Raw genomic sequence first — 25,465 nt, forward strand, 5'->3', positions numbered from 1 at the left:
TCTCTCTGCAAAATATTAGTCCTGCCACTCGATGGAAAGATGGAGAGACAACTTATTTAAACCATCGAACATATGAGTTGAATGTCTGTTAAAAGTGTTGTCAATGTTTGAAACTATTTCCGTTTTTACGACCTCAACCTCCAGCCTCTCCTTGTTTTGTAAAAGTCCGCTCAGTTGGCCGATTGATGGCCGTAAGTGTTGCCGACACGTAGCCGATCAGGGAAATGGAGATGTTTTGCAGCAATTTATTGAACGACTGGTATTTTTGAACGGGTCAAACTCCGGTGGATGAGATGCTTGAAGGGTAAAGTAAAAAGACACGTTAAAAACGGCTGGAAGAAGACACGAGACGATCTGATGGACAGGAAGTACGTCAAACAGTAACTGTCGTGAATATGGACGATAAATCATCTCACTGGAATTCAGAGACTGAACCAAACTCAAAGTCGGTGTGATCGCATCCTGAGCGCCGGCTGCTCCCGGTGAGACTCTTTTACCCTCCAAATGAGTGTATTCTGAACCGTCCCGTATGCAGAGGTCACGGGGTCGTCTCTCTCTTCCTCTCTCTCGCTCTGCCTCCCCCCCCCCCTCCGTCTTTGGTTGATGTCTCATCCCGAGCGGGACAAACATGTCTGAGTCTTTTGGTTTTGCGGTCGACGCAACCTAAACTTTCCCCTCTTTCTCCTGTGTGTGTGTGTGTGTGTGTGTAGTTGAGTGTGGGAGCTGCTGACTTTTTAGTTTAGTGTTTTCTCTTGTTTCATCCTCAACAGCATCAAAAGGTTCCCGTCCTTTCGACCGCGTTCTTGTTGCATTTTCTTTGCCGGTGGCGTTTGAGGTTTCCTCTGATTCCCGCGGCCCCCGACCTGTAACTAGGTTATCAAACTGCCCCCGCTGATTAAACTTGCACCCAAAACACCCAACACTCGCCCGCCTGCACCCCCGGCCCCGCCCCCCGCGTTGCACCCATCACCGTCCCCCAGTGAGCATGCGGTGTGACAGCTAAAATCTTCCCCCCACCACCACCGCCGCTGCCGCCGCCGCCGCCTCGCACACTCACAGCTCAAAACAATGCGTCCCCATAAGTCCTCACAGGGCCAGAGGGTGTGTGTCCGTAGGGTTTGTGGGCGTGTGTGTGTGTGCGTACACACACGCACAGGTTTTCACACGCATGCCGGCTAGAATCTGTCTGTCCAAGCACTCTGCCCCCCGATCAGGAAGTGAGGTCGGCCCCCGACGGGAGCGGTAAGTCCAGAGGGCTTAGCGGCCCAGAATGGGCTCCATTGTGCCCTTTGTGCCGGAGGGGATTTGAGCCTACAAACTGACCAGTCTGCTGGAAGGTGATGAGGATGGAAGGTCTGGAAGAGCTGTGGCGGAGACCCGCCGGGCTGGCATGAAAACAGACGGCGATGCCAACTGGCGAGGGCGTCGAGTGGGGAGACGGTGGCGGCCGGCTGATCCCGGATAAAATGTGTCCCGGTGTCTTTACAAAGCAAAGTACTTTATTTATGCACAAACCAGATGTGAACCAAGTGGACGATAGGAGCCATTTTTAATTCTAGCGCCATCAAATCAGGAGTGACGTCTGTAGAGGAGCCAGTGTGTGGCATCATTGTGTAATCACTTGAAAATAAGAATCTTTGTGTTTTTTGTAACCTTAGACTTGGCCGTTTTCTACATAGAGGAGCGGGTCTGTGTTTCTACGGTGGCTCAGAATGGACAAACTGGCACACGGGAGAAGTTTCAGTTGGTTGTAATCTGCAGCCTCACCACTAGATGGCGCCAGATCACGACACTTTAAAAGCTCCACGATTAATATATATATTCAAACGACGAGGTGTAAGAAGAACCAACTCTTTCCCAGAGATTTTGTTTTACTGTGCATATTCTTTAAAAGACTAAAACTGACAAATACATGTTTCGCTTTCTGTACGCACACAAACGGCAAATTTTAGGAACGAGCTAGTAGCGAAGAGTCAAACATCGAGCTTCTTAAGAACACAATGTTTGTCCCTCTGGAGTTGGTGGAGACCAAACAAGAGATAAAAGACTCAAATTCATCGTAATGTTTTGTAATGCAACAGAGGCCGAGTCTTAATCGCCGTTTTTCGGATTAGCACAGATTATTCCAAAGAAATTGCAATGAAAAGTTTTTTAATTCTCACATTTTCTTACCCAGATGCCTCTGACCATGGCAGATCGCCACCTAGTGGTCATCCTCAGCAAAATCTGAGGGTTTAACACCCTTCCCTCCTCTTTTAGTTCCCTTTCATCCTTTTACTTTTATCTCCACTGTGTGATCTTCTTCCTCTGCTGACTACATTTATAAATTCCATGCCATGTTAGGGAATAAACAGAGACGCTCTCCTCTAGCTGAGCATGAAAGACTCTCTGAAGATTAGATTGTTGTAGCCGTTTCTTACATTTTTTGCTTTCTTTTGCGCCCGTGGTTAAGATGATTAGGGGCGGGAGCAACAAAAGCGTCATTCACCTTAACTCTCCCGTCACCTCCTCGCCTTTTACGTCACGCCAGACAGACGGCCGAGTCTTTGAAAGTTACCCCCCCGTGACCCCGAACACCAGAGACTAGAAAGACGAGAAAGAGATGAACCTGAAAACCTCTCTGAAGTACAGATATAAAAAAAAACGAGATGGAAGGAAGGCGAGGCGTGAGAGAAAGTGCGGGGACGCCCGCATATTTTCTCCCCCGGGTAAAACCAGGTGTGCGCGCGAGAGACAGACAGCGTTACCTGGTCACCCTGTCATTACTGTAAGCCCCGCCCCCTCCTGCCCCGAGGCGGGACTGGAGGCGGAGCTACGGCCTCGCACCGCCTGGTCAAGGCCGATGCGGGATCGTCGGCGCTTTAAAAGCCAGTAAAGTGCAGTCAACTTGTACTTGGTGTTAACACCCGACACACAAAACAATGACCTCTTTGTAGTGACTTTGTCAAGTGGCGTTAGTCTCACCTTTAGTCTCTTTTTTACCTTAATTGGTTAATTATCATCGTTTTTTTGTGTCCTTTCCTTCCCAAAATGTGCAGAATAAATCTTAAAAGTATAGAAGAGGGTATTTATTATAATTGTCAGCTCCACCCGCCTGCAGGGTAAAACAAATGCTCAAGATTGTCGACTGGTATTTCACCTTTTTTCCCCCATAAGGTTGGATTTGTTATTTCTTGGTTGTGTGTGTCTGCAGGCAGAATTACACACCAACGGGACCAGGTGTTGGGCGAGATTTACCTTCCTTTTTGTAATGGAGGGGTGTGTGAACCTTTACCTTGTGTGTAATGAAGGGTGTAGGCGTCAGTAGATATGTGTGTGTGTGTGCGTGTGTGTGTGTGTGTGTGTGTGTGTGTGTGTAACCATGTGTTTTACTATTCTCCTCCTTTAAGTTAAGGACAGAGTTCATGAATATGCAGCTTCTTGCATCCGATCTCTTTTTTAAATGTCTCATCAGTGTTGAATGTGCAGCACGTCTGAATGAATGAAATGAATGAATGAATGAATGAATGAAATGAATGAATGAATGAAATGAATGAATGAATGAATGTGCAGCACGTCTGGCACGATGGCAAAAATAATGCACCTTCGGTTGGACTCGGGTCACTTTTTCACCCTGAAAATGAAATCCTGTGACTTTGCGTTGACCCCGGACATCTGCGTCTCTCTCTCTCTCTCTCTCTCTCTCTCTCTCTCTCTCTCTCTCTCTCGCCTCCTCCTCTCTGTCTTTACCCGGTTTTACTGCCCGAGATTCGAGCTAATGGCAGGTTGTGAGCGGCGGACGCTGCGGTGTGAATGCGCCTCCTGCAGCTCATCCATCCACCTGTTATGTGTCTTTGTTTCACACTGCCACCGTGTGGTTGGAAGTGTTATTGCAGCCGGCCACCTGCTGCGTGAAAAGGCTTTAAAAATAACTTTTATTCCATCAATAAAAGTGTAAAAAATTTAATTCACGACTAAATATTCACCGGCGAGCAGTTTCTCTTCTCGACTGCCAGGATGTTTGGATTGAGACGCTTTTAATCACGTACAAAAAACACAGTAAAAGTACACAAGTACCTTCTAGTGGAGGGGATGAGATCATTTGTTAACAGCATTAATGATCATAATAGTGTTAAAAACTGCAGTTCTAATAATGTACACTGTAATATAACAGTATTATATTCACCCCTATTCAGATCATCAGCCATAAATAAATAAACATCTGCAAGAAATATGCAAATAACACATTTTATTAGCAGGTAAAAGGTCAATATTTCAACTGGAATAACTTCTCCAAAGACATATTTGATATCTAATTATTATTGATTCACACACCAGCGTTCAGTTAGGGATCCTTCAGAGAGTTGTCGCCGTTTGCCGGTTTGATATTTGTGCATTTTTACCGTTTATTGCTTGAAAAGTGACCTTCCCTCTCGTCCTGTCAGGGTCGCCCCGGGCCTCTCGGTGAGGTCGGTCAGAGCGGACCAGAGGGGCCCCTCGGGGGCCCGGGCCCCACGGGGCCGAAGGGAGAGAAGGGCCACGTCGGACTGAAAGGACCGTCCGGCCCCAAAGGAGACAAGGTGGGAGGAGAGGAGGCGTTGAAATATTGATTCATCGTATTGACGACTGAAGCTGGAGGATGAATCGCAGTGGCGTGTTTCCGCCACCGGGCGTCGCTGTTGTAGCTGTTTTCTTCTTTAATCCAGCTTTTATCTGCTCACACAGGGGCCGATGGGAGTGCCGGGGTTCCAGGGAACAGATGGAGTACCTGTGAGTACCTTTAATACACACAACATGTACAAATACCACCGCTCGTGCTGTAGTTATTGTCATATTTTGTGTTTTTTTGTTAAAGCTAACACTCCTTTGTGGAGCAGCCAATGGTTTATGTGAGAAATGATGTCGTCCCGCTCGTCTCCCTGCAGGGTCACCCGGGTCAGGACGGAGGTCGAGGGCCGCCGGGGCTGGACGGCTGCAACGGGACCCGAGGGGAACCCGGAGCGCCCGGCTTCGGGACCGGAGGACCCGGACTTCCTGGATTTGCTGTGAGGACAAAACTCCTGTTCCTCTTTTTTATTACTGCATGTATTTCTAAGTCATCAGAGAGAAAATACAGATCATATTTATTATTATTATTATTGTAGATGCATTAATAGTGACGCATCCTCTCCCTCCTGCAGGGGCCTTACGGGCCGAAGGGCCAGAAAGGAGAACCTCGATTCATCTCAGATAACGGTATCACGGTAAGAGCATCACTTCTTCTTCTTCTTCTTCTTCTTCTTCTTCTTCTTCTTCGTCTTCTTCGTCTTCTTCTTCTTCTTCTTCTTCTTCTACTTCTTCTTCTTCTACTTCTTCTACTTCTTCTTCTTCTTCTACGTCTTCTTCTACGTCTTCTTCTTCTTCTTCTTCTTCTTCTTCTTCTTCTTCTTCTTCTTCTTCTTCTTCTTCTTCTTCTTCTTCTAAATGTAGATAACAATGATTTTCTTTTATTATAAAACATGTTGTTTCCTTCTCTTCCTCCCTTCATTTAGAGTTATCCTGGTTCGCAAGGATCCGACGGTCAGCCTGTAAGATCTTCCTCCTCCTCCTCCTCCTCACTTCCTGCTCTGTGACGTTGTGTTCGCTGCTGACCGGCTGTGTTCTCTCTGCAGGGCATCAGAGGGCCCACCGGGCCGTCGGGGTTTCCTGGTCCGAGGGGTCCGGAGGGGTTCAGCGTACGTAACCTTCATCACCTGCTCCTCTTCCTCTTCACGTCACGTTCAGTCACATTCTCACGTTCAACCCTTTATCGTTCTAGTAACCATATACGGTCACTCCTGCAACACAGTTTGTTCAGCGCTCTTCATATTTCATTACATCTAAGTACTTTTACATCTAAAAAAAGTTATATTATCATTAAACGATGTAAGAATGTTAATATATGTGCAGATTTCTATATTGTTGTATGATTTTTCTTATTTCAACCAGCATTGCATCCTTGTAGACACTCGTATGTAAATCCATCCCAGAATATATATTCAGTTGAAGCATTTTAAATATTATTTCTTTCTTGTCTCAGGGCCCGCCCGGCCCCCCCGGCCCCCCAGGGCCCATGGTGAGTAAAACTATAGAGTTAATAGATTTATTATATATATATATATATATATATATATATATATATATATATATATATATATATATATATATATATATATATATATATATTTATATTATATTATAGGTGATGATGTTCAGTTTGATCGTTTAAAAGTTACTTTTGTTCCTGCGAGTGTGTTTTGTTAACTCTGCTGTTCTTTAGGGGAGCCAGAGTGACGGATACGTCGGAGAGAAAGGAGACAAGGTACGACAACACACACACACACACACACACACACACACACACACACACACACACACACACACACACACTCACACACACACTCTCTCTCTCTCTCTACTGACTGCCTGTTGAGTGAGTGCAACGTACGGAGCCATTTGGACGGCGCGTGAATGATTAATTTGCCTTTTACAAAAGTATTGTTGTGTGTGTGTGTGTGTGTGTGTGTATGTGTGTGTGTGTGTGTGTGTGTGTGTGTGTGTGTGAAATTAATTGTTTGGACAAGCTGCATGTTAAAATCTGGCTGTTGGCTCTTCTTCCGTCCGACACATTGAGTCACCCTCCATCTCTCCCGCCCTCCTTTAACCCCACCATCCCTCCATCCTCCTCCGTCCTCCTCTTCCTCCTCCTCATCCTCCTCCTCCCCCTCCCTCTCCTCTTCTTCCTCCTCCTCCCTCCGTCCCCAGACTGATACCCACATTGTGTTTCACTCGTCTGATAAAAACATCTGGTTTCTGTGGGTTTGTTCCTTTATGATCTGCGTTGCCGCTGAGACGAGTCACAAACTGCTCACCTGTCAATCACACCTGGACTCATCATCAAATCCAAACACCTATAATTAAATCACAGTTTGTGACTTGAGCGGTGGCAACACACACACTTGTTTCCCTCGCTGTTGTGTGACAGTTCAGAGACGCCAGATGATGAAGTTTCTTCATGCAACATCTTTTATTTGTTGATATTAAATAATAAAAAGTCTCAAAGAAAGAGACAAACAATACAAACCACTTCAAACTTCATCATCATCGTCTGAGCGGTCACTCTGGAGGATCTGTGGTGTAACTGGTGCTGGAATCACTCGCTCCTCCTTCCCATGATGCACTTCACCCCCTTTTTTTTAATCACGTTTGTGCATCCTGGTGAACTCTGGGATCTGCGGTTCATTTGCCTGCTCTTTGGCTCCTCCCCCTCCACCTGCACCCAACCACACCGAGAGTACTAACAAGTCCACTTCCTCACACTCTGCATGGCACGTGAAGCTCAACACACACACACACACACACACACACACACACTCAGGGCTGAAAGAGAGATGTTGTCATGCGTCGTCTTGTAGAATGAAATTAAAATTAATTCTGAAAACGGATCAGCAAGAAACTCAAGATGAAGTTTCCCTGAGCTCTCTCTTCTCCTCTTGCACTCTTCCTCGCTCATCCATCCATCCATCTGTCTGTCTATACAGCCATCTATCTATCTATCTATCTATCCATCTATCTATCCATCTATTCATCCATCTGTTCATCCATCTGTTCATCCATCCTTCTATGTGGCAAAAAGTTTGTGGGTAAATGTGCCTTTTGTGCACTTTTAGTTTGAGATCATTTCTTGGTTTGTTTTGTGGAATTGACACTACACACACACACACACACACACACACACGCATATTTTAGGTATTTACATTTTCAATGTAAAAAAAAAGGGACAAATTTTTATTTATTTATTTTTTAATTCCTCGCGTTCTTCCTCCTACATTACCCACAATGCACCACTCCGCCAGATTTTATTTTAATTCTCAAACGGGAAGGCTTCAGCCCAAACCGAAGTTGACTCAGATGACATCACTTGAGGCATTTTTTTTTCTTTCTTTCTTTTTGGTGTCCACATACTTTTGGCCATGTAGTACATTTGTCTCTCCCTATTCACCCTTTTCCTCATCCACTCATCTCTCTCCCTTCATGTCCTCCTCCTCCTCTTCCTCCTCCTCCTCCTCTTCGTCCTCCTCCTCCTCTTCCTCTTCCTCCTCCTGATTGGCTAACGGTGTGTTGTGTGTATTTCGGACTCCAGGGCGAAGTGGGTCTTCCCGGACCCAGCGGTACTCCCGGCGACGGGGCGCTAATCAGCGAACAAACTCTCACTATCTACAAAGGAGATAAGGTAACACAGCAAGGGAAGGTTAGGAGCAGAGGACACACACACACACACACACACACACACACACACACAGACGTGGTGGGGTTTCGCCATAAGAAGTGGTCAAAAGAAGCTCGGCACGCTGTTTGTTGCGAGAAACTAAAAGGTGACTAAAAGAGGAAGAGGAGCAGTGATTGCAGCAACCTTTACAGCCACCGGGGAGGAAGAGGAGGATGAGGAGGAGGAGGAGGAGGAGACTTGTGGAGAAGTGGAGGCGGTCGGTCCGGCATCTTTTCTCCTGACACTTTGTCACACAGCTGATTCTGAGCCGCTCTGGAGGCAGAAATAATCTCAACTTCTGATACCACTGGTTGTTTCCGGAGCTTTCTCATGACCTTCCTCGGCCTGTGAGCTCCAGGTTCGGTTGAAAGCTTCCCGACTAACGAGGTTTCATCCTCAGAAACACATCAAAAACTAATCATGAGAGGGATCAGATCCTTTCTGCCTCCAGAGACTCTTAAATTGAGCTAAAAGTTTCCGCTAAAAACGGACGAGCTTCCCGCCGGCCGGCCGGCCTCACACCTTCCTCCCTCCTTCCTCCCTCCTTCCTCCCTCCTTCCTCCCTCCCTCGGCTTCCCCCCAAATGCCCTCAAAGCTCTCCCCCGTCGCCCCCCACCCCCGTAAACAGCTCTCTCTCTCCCCTTGGTTGCGCTCTCCAGGGCGACGTGGGCTCGCCCGGCGACCCCGGCCGGCCCACGAGCAATGGCGTGGTGGAGTTTGTGGGTTTCCCCAAAGGAGACAAAGGAACGCAGGTTTGTTGGACGACGCGGCGCTCCATCGGACCAATAAACCGCCACGCGCACTCACCTTTACCTGCTGCTCTGGGTCGTTCGCTCAAACACGAGACGCCTGTAACTAAGATAAGATATTCCTTGTTTAGCAGTGGAGGAATTACAGGATTACAGCAGCAGACTGGTAAACTGCACACAAGACAAGTAAAATAAATACAAATGAAGAGTAAAACAGTCATAAAAACGGTCAATAATCCACACTAGCGGGATTATATGTATACAGATGTGTTTGTAGGACTGCAACATTCAAGATATAAGCTTTTCTTTCTTCATCCTTTTGATAGCATGATGGTTGAATTTGATTAAAAAAAAAACTTTTCTGCAAACAAATTCTGGCCATAAATTCTGCAGAAGTGTCATGAAGTGCACCAACGTTCAGCTTTAATATCCCACAATGCAATGCAGCTTTGATAGAGAGCCTTCAGGGAATCCGATATATTTTGGGGATGACGGAGGCGGACAGAAAGAGGAAACTACATCCTGGTTTTTCCGAACCATCGAGACAGAAATATTCAGAATCTTCACCCCTTGAGCCCGACACTGTGCGCCCTCTACGGGGCGCGAGGAGCGCTGCAGCGGGGCGGGACACCCAGACATCTCCCCGGACGCCAGTTTGGGAAAAAAAAAAGCAATAAATTCAGATATCCTCCAGGTTGTTTTTGTTGTTTTCTTTCTGTCACGGACGTACGAAGGTGAGTTCAAATTCAAAAGCGCGTTGAGGAGTTCCTGCAAAGCGCCGGCGGTCTCATGTTCACCTTTGTCTCTCTTGAAGGGTGTGTCCGGCCCGAAGGGCGTCAGAGGGTACCCCGGCACGCCCGGCAGACCCGTGAGTGCCTTTTTAAATTATTATTATTTTGATTAACGCCGATCGATGAGAGAAATCCCACAACTGTCGTGTTTTTTCTGGCTTCATTCCAGGGACCGTTCGGCTATCCCGGTGACTTTGGAGAGAAGGGCATCCCCGGATACCCCGGGGCAAGAGTAAGAGCTGCTGCACCACATTGGACGTCAAAATATGGCCGTTTTTTATTCGTCGTGTAATGCCTCCGCGACCCTGCGGGGGAAATCTGCGGTCACACATACGTCGTCTCACCTTTTCCTTTCCCTCTTCTTCTGTGGTGGATGTCGTCTTTGCTCTCACCCAACAGGGTCCTCCTGGTTTTAACGGCCCTCCCGGAGCTCCAGGACAACAGGTGGGTTTTTATAGGTACTGAGTGACTTGTAGCAGAGCCACAACGTAAAACATACAAGAAAAACATCCTAAATTCTATATTTTATTCAGATAGGACTATTAATGAATCATCAGTAAATGTACGTAAATGTCTGGATGTCCTGAGAGATAAATGACGGATGAGGTGGAGAAGAAGAATGTCCTCATGTTCCTTCAAAATAAAATAACTAAACTGTTTGTTGTGGTCGTCCTGACAGGGATTCAGAGGTACTCCCGGTTTCCCCGGGTCATCAGGATACCCAGGACCAAAGGTAACGTGTGTGTGTGTGTGTGTGTGTGTGTGTGTGTGAGACAATATTTAATGTACTAGTGTGCAAAATACACCACTCTTTTACGAACAGTATTTGGTAATCAGACTGCAACTTTCAAATGTCACCACCAATGCAACTTAAAAACAAGACAAAGCAAACAATCTTTGAAAAAAAAAAAGTTATTGTATTTTGACGTCTCTCTGGAGCTCTAGGATTACTTAATTTCCGCTCTAAGAAGCTACTCCCTTCTCCTCTAATAATATTTAGTCACTCTTCCCTTGTGGAAAAGCTCAACTTCTTCCTGACAACCTGCTTAGGATGAACTCCACTTCTCTATCCATTTTCTTACCCGTAGATGGCGCCAGTGCTTCTTAAATTCCTGTTTTTTAATATATTTATATTTTCTATACAATAAAATGAGATGAAAACTTAGTTTTGTGATGAATACATATCCTGTAAGTCATTATATTGACAAATGTTTCTCTTTCTCTCTCTGCTGTTCAACTTAACCTCTTGAACTGTTAACCTTTCTTGCTTTAACTCGGTCGTATCGCTGCATCAAATCCCGGCTTGTGTCCCTGAACTTGTCTCTAACAGGGAGACCAGGGCGACCCCGGATCCCCGGGACCTCCCGCGTACGTTAGAGGTGGAAGCACCTCTGTTCAAGGTAACGCAACAACCCAGTCGCACAACGGAATACATTGCTCGCAGGCCCACCTGTGGTTTTAATATGTGCGAGTGTTGAGCGTCTCTCCTCTGATTGGCTGCAGGACAACAAGGTGACCCGGGTCTCAGTGGCCTTCCCGGGCCCCCCGGTGACCCGGGATTCCAAGGATTTCCCGGACCCCCAGGCCAGCCGGGAGTTGGCGGTTTTGGCATCGGTATAGACTCTTGTATACACACTCGGAGACGCAACCGGGGTTCGCCTTCACGGGTTAAATTAAAAAAACCCAAATCTGTCCTCCCCTCATGCAGGTTTTTCCGGATCCCCCGGTTTTCCCGGGACCCTCGGCCCGAAGGGAGAGAAAGGTAACCAAGGCACGCCGGGCTACGGCTTCGAAGGAGGCCCCGGCAGCCCCGGACCCCCAGGACCCCGCGGCAACCCCGGACCTCCGGGCCCCACGAGTACGTAAACACGCACACACACACACACACACACACACACACGGCCAACCGAAGCTCTTCACGGGCGAAACAAGAAACAAGCAGATATTTAAAACGTTCCCCTCTTTTTTGGGAAATTTGTACCCTGTTTATGTTGTCTGCTGTTTATTGCCTCATGTGAAAGGAGCTAAAATAATGAAATGTGTTGTTATTCCTGTGAATAAGACGAGGATAAAGCCTCTGTGATTGCCGTTAACAGCATAGATTTTGCACTTTTACCGGCCGTCAAAGCCAGTGTGTCTCTTGAAGTGTAAGACAAGATGGAAACAGACTTTATAGCATCATGGCTGACTGATTTAACTGTCCTCCAAGGCCTTTCCGTTCCGCCCTGTGTCATCTATCCCGAGTGGTCCGGGCCCAAAGGCAGGTATCCTAAATGCGGCCATATTGCCATACTCGCCATGGCAATATTCAGCCCGCCAAAGTGAAATTCAAATACAAAACACAACTTTCAGCCGGCGGTATCTAACTGCCAATAAGCTTTTTCATATATATTTATATATAACTTAACGCTATACTCTGTGGAGGGTGCGGTGGTAAGTACAGTTGAGAAGATTGCATTCTTCAGACTTGGATGGGAGGGCCTCTCTACTCCAAGCTGCTTTTCTCCTCTTTGGCCACAAGGTGTCGCCCCTGCTGCCGCGCAATTCACTGATTTTACATGGACGTCCATGCATGGCAGCAGCGTTGTTTGCAAACAGGGGGTTTTATTTTTATGGGGCGCAAACATGTTAAAACGAAAGAGGACAACAACAAAAAGAGAGAAAATGATAGCAGTAACACTGACAATGTGTTTTTATTTTAATCTGTTGGGAATATTTCATCACTACAACACAGTTTAAAGGGACGTTTTGACAGACAGGAAATGGAGTTTGGAGAAACAAAAATGTAAGTCACCAAAAGAAAGTCCATATTGGTGAAGGTGTACACTATATTTATAGTATTTTAGTACTTTACCTTGCTCGGACCAGAAGCTATCATTTTCTCATCAAAGCTACCAGACTCCATTGACAAAACTAGTCATTTTACCCCGCAGGTCACGGGGGTTGCAGGTCTGCCGCTGCCGCCTGTCGGTTTGTTTTTTTTGTGTTGTTTGACTTTTTGTGGTTCAAAAGGTAAGTTTGTATTCACCAAAGTCACTCAACAACACAAACTAACTAGCTGACGGAGGCGGCGGTGGACCTGGTGCCCCCTTTGTCCTGGCTGAGTAAAATCGCTGTTTTTGTCGATGGAGTCTGGTGGCTCTGAAGAGAGCGTAGATAACAGCATTAAAAGTATTGAAAATAATTAAAATATAGTGTGCAAGTAAACTGATATTGATATTTTTTGCTGTCTGCTTCTCCAAACTCCATCATAATACACTGAACATGGATGAAAAGCTCATACAACCCAACTTCAAGTAATCCGTACTGTCCCTTTAAGGCGTTTTCCAGCTTCACTGAAACAACTATCCGTACATTTGCTGGTGAGAGTCTAATGAGTCTTCACCTTTGACCCCAGACATGGGTTATTATCTCCATCCTTGACCTCAGAACATCCTTTCACACATATATAATATCTATATTTATATAATACAGTTGAATTGTTGGCAGGTTGTCTCCTTTGTTGGTGTGGGTGCCAAACTGCAACGCACTCTGCATGCTGCTTGTGGCAAAGTAGCTCTTTCAAGGCCACTATACTCGATGTAAAATCACTGAATATGTTCCAGGACCAATGCTGTTTTATATTTGCATACGATATAAACAACAAGTTAATGCTTTTTATTATGTTTTGTTGTGTATAAGCATCTGTCGTCTTGCAGCAGCTGCTGAACTCTTTCATTTTACTCGCTGGCCAAAGAGACTAATCCTGATTCCACGCCGTGACGCCGAGCTGCACTCGCACTGCGCTGCTTTGAATTAAACACATTTTGATATTTATTAAGTGCATGTAAAAATAATAATAATCAAACATTTTCAGTCAGTGCAGTTCAGCTCGAGTTCAAACAGCGTGAAATCTATTTAATGATACGCTGCTTTGTGGCTGATGCTCCATTTTAACCTCTAATTGATTTAATGTGTATGTGTATGTGTGCGCGTGTGCGTGTGTGTGCGTGTGTGTGTGTGTGTGTGTGTGTGTGTGTGTGTGTTCTTGCAGGTACTCCTGGGGATCCCTTTGCTGCTTCCCCTGGACAGCCTGGGCCTCCTGGCGCCAGAGGAGAGCCGGGTGAAAACGGATACCGTGGCGGCAGAGGTACACACACACATATATGCACACACACACACACACACACACACACACACACACACACAAATATATACACTCACACATATTATTTTGGACATTTTCCCCAATTTTTGTCTTTTTCCCTTCCTCGTCCCGTCATCGCCCGTCGTCCTCCAGGTGACCCCGGCGACTGTAACTGTCGGGGCGGCGGCACCTCGGGGTTCCCCGGGATCCCCGGCGCCCCGGGGGTCAACGGTAACCCCGGTTACGCCGGACGGAAGGGCGAGCCGGGCGACGGCGGCACGCCGGGCTTCAGCGGCGTTCAGGGCCCTCCCGTGAGTTGGACTCCTCAGTGTTTTCTCGCACGTTGCCGTCGCTCGCTGCGCGTCCTGAAGTAACGCGGCTGCTCCTGCAGGGCCGTGCCGGGAGCGGCGGCTACCCGGGGCGCAAAGGAGAGAAGGGCACCTCCTTCTACCCCAGCCTGGGCTTCGGGGTGAAAGGGGAGCTCGGCGCCACCGGACCCAGAGGCCCGGCGGGAGAGACTGGAACGCCCGGAAGAGACGGGCTGCCCGGATTCCCCGGGTCTCCTGGACCTCCCGTGAGTACACACACGACGGTTTGACACAACAACAAACACACACAATAACAGACACACACACTTTCTTGCTTATTCTCTCTCTTAACATCACACACACACACCTGACCCTCGTTACTGCCCGAACGGCGGTTTGAGTTCTCAAGAGAAAGAATATTCGGATGCATGTCTTGAAACGACGTTTCCTCTTGGCTCCGCCCCCCTCCTCCTAGGGCGACGGCGGCTACGGCACAGTGGGAGAGAAAGGGTTCCCCGGGTTCCCCGGGGGCAAGGGCCGGCCCGGCGGCCCCGGAGAACCCGGCCCCGGATACGCCGGGACGCCCGGCTTTCGCGGAGAACCAGGAGACCCCGGGATTCCTGGACTACCGGGGCAACCGGGTTTCCCCGGACCGAAAGGTAAGTGGTGAACCGGGCAGGAGTGTGTGTGTGTGTGTGTGACGTTAAGAGAGAGAATAAGCAAGATAGAGAGAGAGAGAGAGTGTGTGTGTGTGTGTGTGTGTGTGTGTGTGTGTGTGTGTGTGTGTGAAACGTTAAGAAAGAGAGAATAAGCAAGATAGAGAGATCGTGTGTGTGTGCGTGTGTGTGTGTGTGTAATGACATATTCTCCCCACAAGGTCAAAACCCCGACCTCACATCCTGTCACTGTTCACACTCAGTGCTCTGTAGTTACCATAGCAACATCATCCTAACACCACAAACTAGTCCTCACTAGTCCTCACAGTCCTCACTAGTCCTCATAGTCCTCACTAGTCCTCACTAGTCCTCATAGTCCTCACTAGTCCTCACTAGTCCTCATAGTCCTCACTAGTCCTCATAGTCCTCACTAGTCCTCACTAGTCCTCACAGTCCTCACTAGTCCTCATAGTCCTCACAGTCCTCATAGTCCTCATAGTCCTCACGGTCCTCACGGTCCTTAAAGTCCTCACAGTCCTCACAGTCCTCACGGTCCTTAAAGTCCTCACTAGTCCTCACTAGTCCTCACTAGTCCTCACAGTCCTCACAGTCCTTAAAGTCCTCACTAGTCCTCACAGTCCTCACAGTCCTTAAAGTCCTCACTAGTCCTCACAGTCCTCACAGTCCTTAAAGTCCTCACTAGTCCTCACAGTCCTCACTAGTCCTTAAAGTCCTCACTAGTCCTCATAGTCCTCACAGTCCTCACTAGTCCTCATAGTCCTCATAGTCCTCACAGTCCTCAGCAGCACCAGAAGAGACGACCTGTCAGACTTTCTCTCTGCAGCTTCTCTCCTCTCGGCGGTCCATCACACACTTCTCCTGCGGCCCATCATCTCAATCCACGCGCTGCTTCCTCACTGACGCTCAGCGATGACATTTAATTTACATTCTTAAATGTTTTGCTGATTGCGCAACAGCTCCTGTGCTCCTTCAGTCTCAGAGGATTTAATCACACATCAGGTCATAATTTGAATAATTTGGATTTGGTTGCTCTTCAAAAGGAGAATGCTGGTGTTTATTTATTTAGAATGTTAAAGCTATTTAAAACTCAATTTATATTTCATATATATAGTCTTGTGAAAATAACAAAGAAATACTACAAATATTAAATATACATTGACATTGTTTATTATTGAAATATATAACTAATTAATTAAATTTGTTTAACATGAGACTAAAAAAGATGGTAAAATAAAATATTAACTATATATATATATATATATATATATATATATATATATATATATGTATATATATATGTATATATATATATATATATATATATATATATATATGTATATATATATATATATATATATGTATGTGAACAATAATGTTGTGTGTAATGAAGTTCATGAAGAAACACCAGCAGCCTCCTCCAGACTTCCTCTCCTCCTCTTCCTCTCCTCCTCCTCTTCCTCTGAGACTAAACGACACAAAGTCCTCTTCCTCTCTCTCGAGCCACGAGACGCTAAAGCTGAACAACTCGTTCATTTTGCTCTTAATATGAAGGTTATTGGTTCTCATGAGCGGAGAGAAGAGGAAGAGAGGAACTCTCTCTCTCTCTCTCTCTCTCTCTCTCTCTCTCTGCTCATTGAGTGGAATAATCTATTTTTAAGCATTTTTTTTACATTGCAAGCATTTACTTTAACTGAATGAGCCTTGAATTAATTGAATGGAATTGATTTGCTGATTTGCTGATTTGCTGATATCTTGTTTGATGAAAAAAAGATTGAATCGCTTTATTGGCGCATGCAAATGATAATGACTGGCTTTGTGCTGCATTCTCTCTCTCTTTCTCATCTCTCTCTCATCTCTCTCTCTGCTCACTCTCCCGCTCATCTCTCTCTCATCTCTCTCTCTCTCATCTCTCTCTCATCTCTCTCTCTGCTCACTCTCCCGCTCATCTCTCTCTCATCTCTCTCTCTCTCATCTCTCTCTCATCTCTCTCTCTCTCATCTCTCTCTCATCTCTCTCTCTCTCATCTCTCTCTCATCTCTCTCTCTCTCTCATCTCTCTCTCATCTCTCTCTCTCTCATCTCTCTCTCATCTCTCTCTCATCTCTCTCTCATCTCTTTCTCATCTCTCTCTCATCTCTCTCTCATCTCTCTCTCTCTCATCTCTCTCTCATCTCTCTCTCATCTCTCTCTCATCTCTTTCTCATCTCTCTCTCATCTCTCTCTCATCTCTCTCTCTCTCATCTCTCTCTCATCTCTCTCTCATCTCTCTCTCATCTCTTTCTCATCTCTCTCTCATCTCTCTCTCATCTCTCTCTCTCTCATCTCTCTCTCATCTCTCTCTCATCTCTCTCTCATCTCTCTCTCTCTCATCTCTCTCTCATCTCTCTCTCATCTCTCTCTCATCTCTTTCTCATCTCTCTCTCATCTCTCTCTCATCTCTCTCTCTCTCATCTCTCTCTCATCTCTCTCTCATCTCTCTCTCTCTCATCTCTCTCTCATCTCTCTCTCATCTCTCTCTCATCTCTTTCTCATCTCTCTCTCATCTCTCTCTCTCTCATCTCTCTCTCTCTCTCATCTCTCTCTCATCTCTCTCTCATCTCTCTCTCATCTCTCTCTCATCTCTCTCTCGTCTCTCTCGTCTCTCTCTGCTGTCTCTCTCTTATCTCTCTGCTCTATCATTTCTCTTATCCCTCTCTCTCGCTCTCTCTCTTGCTCTCTCTTTCTCCATCCATCCATCCATCCCTCCATCCCTGTGCATGTGTATCCGTCCAGGTGAAAACAGCTGTGAAGGGGTTAATGACGCCGGACAGGGAACGGGTGGGTAACTAACGTTTTCACCCACCAGCAGTGTCCGTTAGCTCTTTAGACCCTGGCCACTGGTGCATTCTGGGATATCCCTCGTGCTCGGACAGAGCTTACTGGCCGGACAGGAAATGACATCATGAGATGGAAATTAAGAGTGCCACTTTGTTCAGTTAATCTGGTTTCATCATGTGTTCACAATGCAAACAACTTGGTTCCCAAGCCGCTGTGTTCCAGGAGGTTTCCTTTTCACACGAGTGGAAAGAAAACATCCCTAAACACACATGGAGGTGTTTATTTTATTGCTTTGTTTATTAGCATCTGTCGATTTCTCCTAAATTCATCAAAAGTTACCTTTTAGGTCATGCTTTTGCAGATATAAATACTTTAGAAAACTTGTTATACAAAAAAGTATATATATATATATAGATATAGTTCAGTATAAGCTAATAATATATTAATAAATAAGAGATCCCGCAGTGGGGAAATAAATATATCATAATAAATGATGAAAAGAAGTTTAAAAACTCAGTAGCAGACATAGAAAACTATTTCAACAACCAATCACAGAGCTCCTTTTACCTCTTGTCTCTGCAGACGTTAAATTAAATGTCCTTTGAATTAATTAAAGTGGAGAAACTTTAACAAAGAATTAGATTGTCATACTACTTTGTTTGCAGTGTGAGCGCCTGGTGAACATAAAGGTTTAACCGCTGAGCATTGTGGGAGATGTCGTCCTCTGCCCTCGAAAAACAATCCAACAGATTGAGCTTTTTTTTTAAAAACACAGTTATTCTCCTCTTCCTCCGATCAACGCTGCTGAAACCTGGCGCATGTTTTCAAGCCCTGCCTCTGCTACGTGCTTTTGGGGGAAATATATAAATATATATATGGAAATAATAGAACTGATTCCCCAACACAAAATTAAAATCAAACCTCTTAACTTTGTATTCGTCATACTCTCTTTTTTTTTAACAGCTCTTAATTTGGATGAATTTTTGCTACTAACGACATTCAACCTACAACACACATAATAATAACAATAATACCCATAATTCAACTCACAAGGAACATTTGGAGGCGACAGACAATCAACGCTGCTGCTCAAGAATTTGAGAGATATTGTGTAATATTTCATCTCATTATTACTGGACATGTGTAACATTGAGTACAGTTTGTAATCACTGTGTGTGTCAGACTTGTTTTATCAGCTATCTCTGACTTTGTCTGCTGTGTGCACAAGTTGTGTGTCTGTCAAAGTGTGTGGAGTGTGTTGCTAACCTGTGTGTGACCGCTGCCAGGCCAAGTGTTACCGTGCTCCATACCCGGCGAGGGAGGAGACCCCGGTTTCCCCGGAGTACCCGGACGCCCAGGTACGGTCACCGGCGCGCCTTTTGTCTTTTGTCACGCAGTTTGCACTTCTGAAATGTGACGCACAAGTTTCTCAACTCATTTTTTAAAATGTGTGTCACTGTGCTTGAAAATTTCCGGTAAAATGAGATTTTTTTTAAGATTGGGGCACATTTTGTTTTTGCTTTTTTTAAATGTATTTTTCAGTCAAAATGCACAGCTTTTTTCTTATTTTATGTTCCTTTATGTATTTTTGTATCTATACAATTGTTTTTGTTTTTATTCATTGTCATTTATTTTTTATGTATTTGTATTTATAGTTATACAATTGTTTTTGTTTTTATTCATTGTCATTTATTTTTTATGTATTTGTATTTATAGTTATACAATTGTTTTTATTTTTATTCATTGTCATTTATTTTTTATATATTTTCATTTATCGTTATTTATTTGTATATATTTAAATGTTTTTTTTAAATTATTATTATTTTTTATGCAGTCAATAATTCAAAATAAAAAAAGACATTTAAATAAGATGAGTGGAACTTGTGCCCCGTCAGGCCTTAAAGGGGAGCCCGGCTACCCGGGGGGCACTGGACGTCCCGGGTTTGACGGTCCCAAAGGAGACAGAGGAGACCCCGGCTTTGGAGGTCAACCTGGACCACAAGGTGAACCGGCGTGACCTCCGCACTATTTGTTCTCCAGGTCGATTAAAAAAAAAAGTTACCCTGCCTTCATCTCTATCTCATCCTCCTCCTCCTCCGTGCAGGCTTCCCCGGGCCCAGAGGGGATTCTGGACTTCCAGGGAGCCCGGGACAGAGTTTTGACGGCGGCAGGGGGAAGGACGGCGCTCCGGGTCGCCCCGGAGCCAAAGGTCAGCCCGGAGAGGTGCTGGGAGCGACGCCCGGGAGCCCCGGACGGAACGGCTCACCGGGAATCCCTGGAGCGAAGGGCCTGCCCGGAACGCCAGGAAGCTCTGGATTACCTGGTGCGTCCCACACGGAGACAATCACATTTATGGTGTTTGGCAATAGGTCCATTATTTTGTCCTTGTGAATGCATTTAGTATACATTTACTCACGTTACATTGTACTACCCTATATAATAAGTCTTTACTAAGCAGTACAGACTCGTAGTAGTAGTAGTAGTAGTAGTAGTAGTAGTAGTATTAGTAGTGGTGGTAACAGCAGCGTCCGTAACTCCTTCTCTTCCTCTCTTCCCGTCAGGCGGTGACGGGCGCTTCGGCGTTCCCGGGCTGAAGGGCGAGCGTGGCGTTGACGGGTTTCCCGGTATCTCCGGCCTTCCCGGCCTTCCCGGCGAGCCGACCTTCGGCATTCCCGGTCGGCCCGGATCTCCCGGCGGCAGCGGACCGAGTGGATCACCAGGTGAGGGAACGAAAAGGTTCCGGCCACGCCGCCCACGTCTCACCACACTTTCTGTTTCACTTTTGTGGGACATTTTGATCTCATGCGTCTCAAAGTGAGTTATTTCCCGCATGATTTACAGCAAAAGAAGAACACACATTATTTAGTTTCGTCCTCGGCCGTTGTCGTTCACTCCTCATCCTTTTCACTTTTGCCCCTTTTCCACTGTATTTCCGTCACGATCCTCCGTCGACCAATCAGACGAGACGGTTGCCTGTTTTGTTCCTGTTGTTTTATTTGATCTCTGCATCAGCACAAAAAAGAATGTCCTCTCTTCCTGTGTTGTGTTCCTCTCTGGTCCCGTGTTTCCTCCTCATTTCTTCCCTTACTTTTTCTTCACACCGCCACCATTATCTCCACCCATCCTCTCATCATCCCTCCATCCTTTTCTTGGTGTTGGGTCATTCGTTATAGGCTGCCAAGGTGAGACACTCTCTCCACCGCTCACCCACCCGTCCATCCATCCGCACTCTGCTTCCCCTCCTGCTGTTCGTGCACTAGACGCTTTGATGCAACGCTCCTGCAACGCTCTCCATTTCTCACCTGACAAAATGTCCATCTCCATAGTGTGATAAATGTTGGAGTCAGTGGGGTGTGACATTGTTCTTTTCCCCGAAAAGAGAAGGGAAATCTACTCATGTTTCTTATTTTTACGGGTTATGTCACAGGTCCCATGTATATTTATTTCAAGAAATAGCAGTAGAACTTAAATACAAACACAAAATGAACATAACTCATAACTCAACATATAGAACAAACAACAACAGATCAAGCAAATCTTATGTTTTAACTGGATTGAAACCAACCCGAACAACAGAAAGATCATAATTTCAACCAGAGCGTTTTATAATTTTTTATAAAAAATGTTTTTGTTGAAATATGGCCCATTTCCGCCACAGAAAAAAAATAGGACCAAAAAAAAAATTAGGACCAAAAAAAAAAAAAAGAAAATAGACTTTTTTTTCGTCGCCTTTTTTTTTTTTTACTTGAAAAAAGGCAACGAAAAAAAAGAAAAAACATTTCCCGTTTGATTCCAGGAGGGAAATGTGTGGAAGTTATGGAAGCCCATTTCCACTACAAAAAGAAAAAAAAATTAGAACCAAAAAAAAAAAAAAAAAAATTAGGCAATTCATTAGTTTTTTGATTGTTGTCCTCTTTTTTAATTTTTTTTTTTCGTCCTAATTTTTTCTTTTTTTTTTGCTAATTTTTTCTTTTTTTTGGTCCTAATTTTTTGGTGTGTGGCTGAAATGGGCTTCTATAGTCATTGCATCGAAAGTCATGTTTCACACCAGACCGAAGGACAGCCGATTCGACAAAAATAAATACTGGATTAATGTTCAGGAAGAATTGGCTTCAGGTTAGATGGACATTTTAGCTGTGAGAGATTTAGAAACAGAAAGTTCTTAAGAAATGTTGATGTTTGGTTTTATTTGTTGCAGCCGGCACTAACCCTCGTAGTGAAGTAATCCATACTAGCGTCAGTGTTACTGTGTGCATTTATAGGCTTGTGTGGCAAACCCAAGATTTGAGCTCAAACGCTGTTTAACAACGTCGCCTCGAGGCATTTTCTTCACCCTTAAAAAAAAAGGACTTTTTTAATATTTTCAACTCATCTTCGCAGATTCGTGACACATTGTGAAAATGTAACGTCGCCGTGTGGATGAGTTGAAAACAAGTTCTCTTTTTATGAACGTGAACAGTAGCAAGTAGCACGCTAAACACACTTTATGCGGTTTGAACTTTGCTAATTCGCTCTGGAATTGCACTTGTGTTTTAAAAAATCTCATGAAATATTTCAATACAACTACAGATGTGATCTGGCACATGTTAAAAACCTTTAAATCACTGCACATTGTGCCAGTAGCCACAATATGTTTGTATCTGATCAAGTGCAATTGCAGCCTAACCAAGGCAAATTGTGTGTGCATATGTGTATGAAGCATATAAAAAATTATTATTTGGCTATATTCAATAATAAATGTAACAAATTTGTTGAAGGTAAGTAAAAGGTAAGTGTATATGTGTTGGCTTTTAGTGATTTTTTTTCTTTCTTTTTATATGTTATGCATCCGAATAAGTGAAATGTATTCATGTATTATATCATTTTATAATTATATTTATCTATTTATCCAGTCTTTGTTTTATTAGATAGATGTCTTTATAATGTCGATCATGACTTGTGTCTTTTTTAGTAAAAAAAATAATAATTTCAATGTATTTTATAAGTACTTTATTGATGACATTGCACAATATGACCCGTGTCTGACTGGACCTTCCTCATCCGTCCTCCACCAGGTTTTCCCGGCCGGAAGGGAGAAAGAGGAGACGCTGGTTTCCCAGGGCCGGCTGGAATGAAGGGAACCCCGGGACAACCCGGCACCCCTGGATCAGGAGGGCCGAGGGGACCCCCCGGACCTCCGGGACCAGGAACCATAGATGGAATCCCAGGAATCCCAGGAAGGAAGGGTAGGCGGGAGCTTCAGCCTATCCTCACGGTCTCAATGTTCTCGCGTCTCCTTCATATGACGACAGCGTTTTGATTCGGCGTCTCTTTCCGCAGGCGAGAGAGGTTTCGCAGGACTGATGGGTTTCCCTGGACTGCCAGGGCGTCCCGGTAGTCCAGGGTTTCCTGGAGTGAAAGGCGACCCCGCCGGTCCTGGAAGAGACGGACTCCCCGGCGGCCCGGGATTCCCTGGAACGAAAGGTAGAGTTTCCTTCTTTCAGTCGTGGCTCGAAGCAGAGGATGCATGTCACACTGACACGTTTTTATTTTCTAGTTTTTACTGATAGAAGTCGCCCCCTAGTGGTCAGCAGAGAGAATGCAGCTTCAACACATGAAGCATAGACTTCTATACAAGCAGAGGAGTCGCCCCCTGGTGGTCAGGAGAGAGAATGCAGCTTTAACACATGAAGCATAAACTTCTATACAACCAGAGGAGTTGCCCCCTGGTGGTCAGGAGAGAGAATGCAGCTTTAACACATGAAGCATAGACTTCTATACAACCAGAGGAGTCGCCCCCTGGGGGTCAGGAGAGAGAATGCAGCTTTAACAAATGAAGCATAGACTTCTATACAACCAGAGGAGTCGCCCCCTGGGGGTCAGGACAGAGAATGCAGCTTTAACACATGAAGCATAGACTTCTATACAACCAGAGGAGTCGCCCCCTGGTGATCAGGAGAGAGAATGCAGCTTTAATACATGAAGCATCGGCTTTCCTTTTCAGAAGCGAAGATTGCCGCCTGACTGAGACTAAATAAAAGCCAGCTGACAGAATTAAGAATACAGGATGCACAACAGGTCAAAGGTCACCTTGATGCAATGTTTTTACTTCTGTAGGTGAGAGAGGATACCCCGGTCTCCCCGGCTTGCCCTCTCCTCCATTTAGACAAGAGTTTGTGGAGAGAGGAGAACCCGGATACCCCGGTAGCAACGGTCTCCCTGGCTTCCCCGGACCCCGAGGTAACACTACTTCCTGTTTACTTTATTCACAGCTGAGACACAGGATGTAAAACATTATATCCGGATCACGGCAACCCAACAAATCCCATAATATCTACCCCGCCCTCAATGGTTTCAGGTGACAAGGGTCTGCCAGGTTTGCCTGGTCGACAGGGTCTGCCTGGACTTCCTGGTTACGCCGAGCAGAGTAAAGGACAGCCGGGACAACCCGGGTACCCCGGCCAACCGGGATCTCCAGGTTACCCCGGGCCGAAGGGAGAATCTGGAATCATGGGATTCCCCGGCACGTCAGGAGCACGGGTAAGAAAACACAGAAAACAAAACACTCATAAAACGTAAAACATGCAACAAGTTCAACCGGCGAGATTGAAGTTCTGACTGCTTCTTTTTCAGGGTGATGACGGCGCACCTGGATTCCCTGGAAACCCCGGAGAATTTGGTCGTCCCGGTGGAAAAGGTGAGCACTGTCACAGTCACAGTCTGTCACATTCATTTGTGAATCTGGAGATCCACCATTTTGAACTTGCGCGTCCTGTTCTTCAGGTATTCCCGGTGAAAGTTATGGGTACCCCGGGGGTCCAGGAGCTAAGGGACAGCCAGGAGAGCCAGGCTTCCCAGGTAGGACTCACTTAAAACCAGCGCCTCACCTACATATCAATACGTTGAGCCTGTGGGTGTGTCGGCCGGTTTCATTTTGGTCATCTCTCTTCAGGTGGCCGCGGCAATGACGGCGCCCCCGGTGACAACGGCTTTCCTGGAACTCCAGGTTACTCTAATGTGAAGGGTATTCGCGGTGAAGGAGGACGGCCCGGAATAATGGGTGAGAGAGGCAGCCTCGCGTCATCCCATACCGCCTGAGCCAGACTGAGACAAGTAACGCATGTTTTTTTGCCTCGTCTTCTCCCGCAGGGTCCCCTGGTTTCCCTGGGCCCAAAGGCCAACCCGGCTACCCGGGAAGAAGAGGCGAAGACGGGTCTCCCGGTCTGCCTGCAGGTCCCGGAGGTCCCGGAGCCAAAGGTGAGAGGAGAATCAACTTCCTGTGTCCGTTTGGATCGAGTGAACCGGCTTCTGGAGATGAGCTCTTGACTTTGTGTTTTTACAGGTTTGCCCGGATCCCCCGGTTTGGACGGACTCAATGGCCTCGGTGGACCTAAAGGCCTACCGGGAACCCCAGGCAAGGATCCTTTCTTACTCACTCCGGGGCGGTTTATGTGGAAATTTGACGGGGTCAGAAAAGAGTTGATCCTCTTAGGGTCATGATTAGCTAATCCAGTTTGTTTTTACGGACACCAGGACGTAGAACTGGCTCAAGCCTATCTCACTACAGCATCTTTAAAACAGACCTTTTAAAAACCAACCTATTTTTAGGCCCTTTCCTCGAAAATTGCATACCCTAACTAAAAAGGGTGTATCTCTGCAACCACTAGGCGTATTTGAATAACTTTGGTGTTATAATAAAAGGTACACATGTGAGATGTTGTGAACATTCTCTTTGCAAAGGTTGACTCTGATA

The 25,465-nt window shown here is 45.8% G+C and overlaps 1 protein-coding gene across 2 annotated transcripts in view; it reads left to right on the top strand.

The window, feature by feature from the left end:
* Positions 1–25,465, top strand: part of col4a6 (collagen, type IV, alpha 6) — a 92,346-nt gene that overhangs the window by 60,916 nt on the left and 5,965 nt on the right. Inside the window, exons 4-37 of one of the 2 annotated variants that reach the window (XM_068588053.1) lie at positions 4,425–4,559; positions 4,705–4,749; positions 4,905–5,024; positions 5,160–5,222; positions 5,511–5,546; positions 5,631–5,693; positions 6,038–6,073; positions 6,278–6,319; positions 8,141–8,230; positions 9,830–9,883; positions 9,976–10,038; positions 10,206–10,250; positions 10,486–10,539; positions 11,137–11,206; positions 11,310–11,420; positions 11,515–11,664; positions 13,840–13,935; positions 14,086–14,243; positions 14,324–14,506; positions 14,716–14,899; positions 17,689–17,733; positions 19,020–19,091; positions 19,629–19,736; positions 19,838–20,056; positions 20,295–20,453; positions 22,788–22,958; positions 23,053–23,196; positions 23,830–23,952; positions 24,071–24,252; positions 24,346–24,409; positions 24,496–24,570; positions 24,665–24,772; positions 24,862–24,969; positions 25,055–25,126. In XM_068588053.1, the coding sequence (XP_068444154.1) occupies positions 4,425–4,559; positions 4,705–4,749; positions 4,905–5,024; positions 5,160–5,222; positions 5,511–5,546; positions 5,631–5,693; positions 6,038–6,073; positions 6,278–6,319; positions 8,141–8,230; positions 9,830–9,883; positions 9,976–10,038; positions 10,206–10,250; positions 10,486–10,539; positions 11,137–11,206; positions 11,310–11,420; positions 11,515–11,664; positions 13,840–13,935; positions 14,086–14,243; positions 14,324–14,506; positions 14,716–14,899; positions 17,689–17,733; positions 19,020–19,091; positions 19,629–19,736; positions 19,838–20,056; positions 20,295–20,453; positions 22,788–22,958; positions 23,053–23,196; positions 23,830–23,952; positions 24,071–24,252; positions 24,346–24,409; positions 24,496–24,570; positions 24,665–24,772; positions 24,862–24,969; positions 25,055–25,126 (3,448 nt within the window). The remainder of the gene's footprint in view (positions 1–4,424; positions 4,560–4,704; positions 4,750–4,904; positions 5,025–5,159; positions 5,223–5,510; positions 5,547–5,630; positions 5,694–6,037; positions 6,074–6,277; positions 6,320–8,140; positions 8,231–9,829; positions 9,884–9,975; positions 10,039–10,205; positions 10,251–10,485; positions 10,540–11,136; positions 11,207–11,309; positions 11,421–11,514; positions 11,665–13,839; positions 13,936–14,085; positions 14,244–14,323; positions 14,507–14,715; positions 14,900–17,688; positions 17,734–19,019; positions 19,092–19,628; positions 19,737–19,837; positions 20,057–20,294; positions 20,454–22,787; positions 22,959–23,052; positions 23,197–23,829; positions 23,953–24,070; positions 24,253–24,345; positions 24,410–24,495; positions 24,571–24,664; positions 24,773–24,861; positions 24,970–25,054; positions 25,127–25,465) is intronic. The other variant, XM_068588054.1, reaches the window with a different exon arrangement.

The sequence above is a fragment of the Clinocottus analis genome, unplaced genomic scaffold (genome assembly GCF_023055335.1).
Source record: "Clinocottus analis isolate CAN_PGR_092001 unplaced genomic scaffold, fCliAna1.0.p SCAF_21, whole genome shotgun sequence".
Taxonomy (NCBI): Eukaryota; Metazoa; Chordata; class Actinopteri; order Perciformes; family Cottidae; genus Clinocottus; species Clinocottus analis.